The 7,500-nt window shown below is 46.2% G+C and overlaps 1 protein-coding gene across 1 annotated transcript in view; it reads right to left on the bottom strand.

Moving 5' to 3' along the window:
* The window catches only part of crabp2a (cellular retinoic acid binding protein 2, a), a 9,961-nt gene extending 7,644 nt beyond the window's left edge, over nt 1-2,317 (bottom strand). Inside the window, exon 1 of the mRNA XM_076279526.1 lies at nt 1,871-2,317. Coding sequence (XP_076135641.1) covers nt 1,871-1,952 — 82 coding nt within the window. The 5' untranslated portion in view covers nt 1,953-2,317. The remainder of the gene's footprint in view (nt 1-1,870) is intronic.
* Nucleotides 2,318-7,500: the final 5,183 nt, after the last annotated feature.

The following is a 7,500-nucleotide window of genomic DNA, read 5'->3' as shown; positions in this document are numbered from 1 at the left end:
GTGTGTGTGTGTGTACATGTGTGTCTGTGTCTGTGTGTGGTACATGCCTGTTTGTATGTGAGTGTGTGTGTGTGTGAGCGAGCATGCATGTGTGCCTGTGTGTGTGTGTGTGTGTGTGTGGGTCAGTCAGTCAGCTCCACTCAAACCGACAACCTGTCAATCATCCACATTCCTAAAATTCAGTTCCTCCTTCTCTTTTTATGGCTACATTTCTATACCCGTCTCTCTCTCTCTTTCTCTCTCAATTCAAGTGAGCTTTATTAGCATGACAAATATTTTTGCATTGCCAAAGCAGAACATTTAGACATACATTTACATACATTTCTCTCTCTATCTCTCTCTCTCTGTCCTGCTTCTCTACATCCTTGAAGTCCATACATGCATGTACTTATACACAATGCCACATGCAGAGGCACACACACACACACACACACACACACACACACACACACACACACACACACACACACACACACACACACACACACTCATTCACACTGCCATACACACAGAGGTGCACACACACACACACACACACACACACACACACACACACACACACACATGCTCCCCCAAGCAGACACAAGAGCACTCCATTTAACCTTCCCTAATGATGCACTTGTCCCTCTCTTACCCTGGACACACACACACACACACACACAGTTACACACACACTCATCCATCCAGCCCATTCAAAGGCTTTCCCCTTCACCTTCTCCTCTATAGACGCCCTCTCCTCCTGCCTTTCCCCCTTTCTTTCCTGCTCTCCTCCCTCTCTTTATTCTTTTGTGTTGCCATACAGTGGTCCAGCCGTGGCCCCTCAGCCCCCGTGCGCCGCCCCCACCCCGTGTTCCAAACACGGCTTGCTCAGCACGCTGCCTCTCGCTACGCCGGCTCTGTAATGAGGGACTTGAAAAGCAACGTTACTATGGTAATTGGAGCGTCTGTCAATTCAGGATATTGGAATGCGACAATGACTGTACCCGCACGAGCTCCGGTTATTTCAGCAAGAACAATGGTAGTATTTAAAGCCGAAATCATCAACATAGGGCAGCATTCACCGATACGCGGAAAGAGGGAGGGAGGGAGGGAGAGAGAGAGAGAGAAGGGGGGGGGGGGTCATCCCCCTTTAATCTCAAGCAGACTGAAATGTGCGCCGACTCATGTTTAATAGTCTTGTAAAATTGCCGATAATATAATCTTTGTGTTTCTCAGACCTTTAGGCACACACCAGTACACAAGAACAAACGGGTATGCGCTCTTATTCTCTCCCGGCCGCATGACTAGACAAATGAGCAGGCGTTGGTCGATCATTCCCTGTTCATGAGGGAGAAAGATGGAGAGAGAGAGAGAGAGAGAGAGAGAGAGAGAGACTGAACTTGTTTGACATACTTTCGTGCCGTTGCACCGCCAATTAATATGCTTTTACCAGTCGGTCAGGTTTTATATATGCGCACCACCCTTTCCCACACAGTCAAAGAGCCTCTCTCTCCAACACACACACACACACACACACACCACAGAATGACACGGGCATATGTGCCACCGCCGTTTGGGGCTATTGTGGCCAGAGGGGAGAGGGCGCGGGTGGAGCTGGTAGGGCAGATCTCTCAGTGAGTTGTCCGGTGACAAAGACTACCGCCCAGAGGACGCAGAGACGGCGCAGATGTGCGTGTGTGTGTGTGTGTGTGTGTGTTTGTGTGTGTGCGCGCGCGGGCGCGGGCGCGGGTGTATTTGTTCGAGATGCAGTGGGTTTGAGTCCAGCTGTCCAGCCGGCGGTAAGGACAGACAGACACACGACCATGGATATTTACTTTTCAGTGACATATAGCGAAGAACTATTACATTGAAATGATTTTAGAATACTCACCGAGTGCTTTGAGAAGTTCCTCGAAGTTTTCCGAAGTTTTCATCTTCCAGTTGCCTGAGAAGTCTGGGATTGTGCGCTCCATGGTCCAACTGACAGAGATGCTGCTTTTAAGTTTCAGGCTAATTAAATACAGCAACTGCAGTTAAGTTCAATTTTTTCTGAAATAAAGTCAAAAATGTCAATTTGGTTGTAAACAAACTAGGACGACGTGTTGCCTTTGCGGGTTGAGTCCCGTTACTCGTGTCCCACTGCCCTTCTGTCAGTCTAAAATATATTTTGCTTTCTCTTTTTCACCTTCCTTCCCTCTCTATCAACCTGTCTCTCCCCTTCTCTTCGTGTGAGATCCTTATCGCGCTGGTGTCGCGGCGCGTAATAAGAGTCTGAGTTATGAATGGGATGGGGTGGAAAAACTAGCCACAGAGATTGACCGCAAATTCAGACGCCCCTTCGCTCGCCAACCGCTCACTCCCACCCCCTGGCCCATGCCAGTCAAAAAGCCCCGGCCAATGATGAGCCCGATCAGGTGCAGAGTGCCATGGTGCCCACCCCCTTGTCACGCCCTTGAAACACATGTGCGTTCTGAGAAACGCCCATGCTTATTTATGCAAAATATCCCCCTGCCTCTTTACACTGAACCTCTTTACATGTCATCATAAAAAATGATCCCTCTCAATGCAGACTCCCGTGACAAATAAGGTTCCATTGTGAGACACGGCGGCTATATATTGCCCTTTTTTAAATAATGGAGGACATGTATTTATTGCTAATTTCCTTAAATATGTGATGCAGAATTAAATTGATTTCATTTCATTGATTGAAATTCATTTGATGATATGTTTATGTCAACATTTGACCTTCCTATCAAATTTCGACGAGTTGGTCCGGCTTTAGAGAGCTGAAGCGGCGGGTGAAAGAGACTGGTGAGATATCTTTAATGAGCGTGACTCAGCACCCGGGTAGGGTGTCTGCGGGGTATCCCCTCCCCCCGCCCCTGCCCCAAGTTCACTTCACCCCCTTGCTCACAGCCTTGAGGTGTACAGCTATATAAAATCATGGCTCCTGAAATGGAATCCTACTGCCGCGTGGCCCTCACCCTTATAGCGGGGACAGGACATGGGTGTCAGAGGAGTCGACTGACTTGTGTGCGTGCGTGGGGACAGACGCTGCCGAGAACATGAAAACGCCGGGGGCATGGGGCCTTTGGTGTTGAGGGCAAGGGGCCACCGTGGGCCCAGGGCTAAGCTGTGGGGAGTTCGGCTGAGCCGTTGGTTGGCCTCTTGCTGACAGAGCGGAAGAAAGAGACGAGGTGGGGTGGTTTTTTTGGACAGGGGGCAGCGGGAGGAGGGATGTGGAGGTCGGCGCGTCTGATGCAGAGACGGCCCTGATTGATGGTAATAGCACAAAAGGGATGTTAACCATTGACTCGTGATTAATGGTCTTCAGTGCTGCAGTGCACGCTGGATTAGTGCGGGGGTTACCGGGGCGACGACCGCGAGCGCACGAGGGCGCCTGTCTCTCTCAAAAAACACTTCTTGACAAGAGTTGACACAAAATGCGGGTCAACCAATGTGCCATGATGCAATTCCTTACACTCTCTTCAGAACATGGTTTGTGTAGCCTTCCAAATTGCGACATACTGGTAGATTAAAAAGTATTCTGGTTAGCGGAGCAAAACGCAATCCCTCCTATGAAGAGCAGTGCTGCTATTAGAGGTGCGCACTGGCTGCAACGCAAGTCCGCTGATAGGCGATACGTGGTTCACCACACACGCCGTCTGCGTTTACACAATAGGCCTAGTTTCATGTCTTCGCAAGTTCTTCCTTGTAGAACAACAGACGCCCAGTCGTTAGCCTCTTGTGTCAATGGCTATATCTCTCTCTCCATCTCCTTTTCTCTTTGTCCTTATCTTCCCTGGCACTTACATACGGCTGTTTTGTTCCGCACCTGTTAACTCTTTGCTGCAGGCAACATTTCGCTGCCTTATCAGATATTGTATTCACAGCATGGTTGTTCGAAGGGATTATAGAGTTTACACTCTTTAAAAAGAATTTTGTGACTTCAAAAACTTAACCAGCAAATAACCTTTTCAACCCTGTAACCTATAACCAACCACAAGTCCAGACATGTCAGTGATGTTATTTTTGTGATTTGAATAGCTGTTTTCTAGGCAATGAGTTCATTATTGCTACTTCCCCAAAACACACACACAGAGAGAGAGAGAGAGAGAGAGAGAGAGTTTTCTCTGCCTGCACCCCTGCTATATGGGTGGCATATAATCCCATTCAGGTTGGAGTGATTTTCTTTGGCCTCCTCATTCTTTATCCCTCCTCTCTTCCTCTCTTCCTCTCATGCTCTCTGTTCTTTCTTTTCTTTTTCTTAAAAAAATCTGACTAAACCTGCGCGGCGGTCATAATAAATAGTAGCTGTACTGCAAACTGTTTTTCACTCTTGTTAGAGAAAGTATACAATGTCAACATGCACCAACAGCATGTTACATAAAGATAATACTTTTCGGGTCCTCTCTATAAAGATCCAACTTGAACATAGGCCCTATGCTACTCCATTTAATTGAGAACGCGTCTGAGTGTGCAGGAGAGGAAGAGAAAATGAGTGGAAGGTTCTAGCTGGCTTGTCATTGTTGATGATAATTGATATCTCCTTTTTATTAAGTTAAGATTAAACTAAATGTGGCAGTGGTTGGGACAGACTTATGGGGGCGAGAATAGGAATGAAGCAGGGGATGAGGATATCGACAGATAAATAGATAGATAGAGATCCCAAACATGAAATGAAGTGAAGTGCACTTTCTGTGTATATTTTGTGGTATGTATTCATGCCAACAATGTTAATACAATGACCAAATGCATTCAGTGACACTCATCTCATAAACTCATAATTCTCTTATTTTCACCGGAAAAAATTGGCTAATAGAAATTCTGATTGGCTAGTAACTTTAGAAAGTTACCAGCCACATTGGCTGGTGATCAAAAAAGTTAATTTAGAACCCTGACTGTACCCTCTCTCTCTGTCTTTCTCTTCCTCTCTTCCTCTCATGCTCTCTGTTCTTTCTTTTCTTTTTCTTCTTATCATCTACTCTCTTTTCCTCCTGCCCCTCTCCTCGCTTTTGTTTCTTTTGTGCAGCCGGTCGACTCCTTACACACACCCAGCTACATGGAGAGACAGACGAGCGACAGAGAGAAAGAGAGAGAGAAAGGGGGAAGAGACAGATGAGTGAAAGAGAGAGAGAGAGAGAGAGAAAGGGGGAGCACTGAGAAGAAGAAAAGAAGAGGGAAGAAAAGAAGGGAGCAGATCTGTTGACGTCAGCGGCCAAAACTTCAGGTCATTTCTTACAAGCATTGTTCCCAGAGAATGAAAAGCTTGTGTGTGTGTGTGTGTGTGCGCTTGTGTGCGTGTGTATGTGAGTCAGCAAGAGTGTGTGTCAGAGAGAAAGGGATCAAAGACGAATATAAAAGGACAGAGATGGAGAGGAGAAGCCAAATGAGACAGGAAAGAGAGTGTAAAAATGAGGCATATGTAAAACGAGATTCCAATCCGTCCCTCGAACCGTGAAGAAACAATCTGCCCTGTTGCCAAGTACCTTCCTCTGCCTTGCTTTCCTTCTCTCTCTCTGCTTACATTTTCTTTGTTGTTTATCTTTTTGCTCTTTCGTTCTCTCTCTCTCTCTCTACCCCCCTCTCATTTGTCAAACGCGATGCAGCACGTCTGGCCAGAAACTGATCCTGTCCTCTGGGGACTTATGGAGCCACAAACGTGCATGCTCATTCACACATTAACACCACACACACACACACACACACACACACACACACACGCACACACACACGCACACACACACACACACACACACACACACACACACACACACACACACACACACACACACACTGACACACACAAAACACAAAATGCACCCAAATTAGGCCAATTTGACATAACAATACATAGTATTACACATACACAGGCATACATACAGTATACTAATAAAACCCATAGCCATTTTTATGGAAGAGTTTACAGTAACAAGATCTTTTTGGCTGAAGGTGGAAAAAATATTATTCATTCATTTATTCATTCATTTGTTCATTCATTCATTCATTTATCCATTAATTTGTTCATTCTTTCATTCTTTCATTCATTTTTTCCTCCATGTCATCTGGCCTCTCCAGCCCTCATTCAAATGATGTTGAAATGCCGTGGCCTAACCCAAACACACCCTTATCTATCAGCTCCCTTCCTTCTTACAGCTCTCATCTTCCTCCTTCCCAGTGTGAGACCAAACACACACACACACACACACGCACACACACACACACACACACACACACACACGCACGCATGCATGCAAATAAATTCCTACATGCTTACAGTACATACCCACACACACAAGCATGCAAATGCCCAGTGCATTGTCAGACATAGATGAACTGCCCTCCCCTACAATAAGTCTGCACAGTGTCCAGTCTCACTCATACTCAAGACTGGAAGAAATGAAGTCCATTTACTGAAACACGTTACCATGTACACACACATACTGTACACACACACACACACACACATGCGCACACACACACATACACACACGTAGATTTAGTGGCCTATTTGCCTGTGGTCATATGGTGGTAGTAACCTTTAGTGACCATCCTGCTGTGATTCTTCTCAAGCTTTTTACACATTTGGATGTTGTTGCCCCTGACCCCCGTGCTAAACTTGACCCTTATCCACCTTCTCTGACATTTGACCTTGGACACCTATTATCATTACCCTTTCATCTGTACACACACACACACACACACACACAGACACACACACACACACACACACACACACACACACACACACACACACACACACACACTGTACCCAGGGTTCTAAATTAACACCCGCCAACCCGCCAAATGCGGGTTAAAATTCATTTTGGCGGGTGTTAATAAAAACTTACTAGCCAGTTTGGCCAGTGATGCATGAGGCATTACATGCATGATACATAAGGCTCTGTTTTCGGTCATATATCCCCCGGCAGTAGGCCTACTTCCTACATTTCCCATTGACCACTGTGCCGTAATGCTACGTCGGCTGCACGCAGTTTGCAGTGAAACCAGCGTGAGAGACCATGGAAACGAACGGAGCGTCTACCAGAAAACACAAGGAATTAGAAGAACGAATGGAGCCAGAGCAGGGAGCATAGACTGAAAGAGGAGGGAGTTAGCCAGTAAAGTAAAGTAAAAAGTACCTAACACATGTACATAACACAAATGCATAATGCATTACGAAATATTAACGCATTGTGTTTATCTATTTTTTTTGTGGGGGTCTGATGTCATGTAACGGAGGCCGCAAAACCTGAAGCAGCAAGATCGTTTATTTTGTTGTCTATGGAGTTAGCTGAAGATGGAACGTGAGGAGCTTGTAGGCGAACATTTTCAGTTTTAAAAAGGTAGCCGGATCAGTTATCACCACCACCACACGCATCACGCACTGTGCGTAGGGCACCAAGAGACAGAGGAGGGACCAACATTTAGCCAACTAGATGTGCCGCAGAGCGGTACAAAATATGACCGCCGCCCAGTCCAGCTTTTTTTGTTTTCCACAAAAATAAGTCACGCTGAAAG

Source organism: Alosa pseudoharengus, unplaced genomic scaffold (genome assembly GCF_046254945.1).
Source record: "Alosa pseudoharengus isolate Yale_2024_CS ecotype anadromous, Long Island Sound unplaced genomic scaffold, YU_APseudo_1.1 YU_APseudo_1.1_scf_12, whole genome shotgun sequence".
NCBI classification, from domain to species: domain Eukaryota; kingdom Metazoa; phylum Chordata; class Actinopteri; order Clupeiformes; family Clupeidae; genus Alosa; species Alosa pseudoharengus.
Note: the sequence above shows the minus strand (reverse complement) of the source record. Positions and strands in the feature narration are given on the sequence as shown.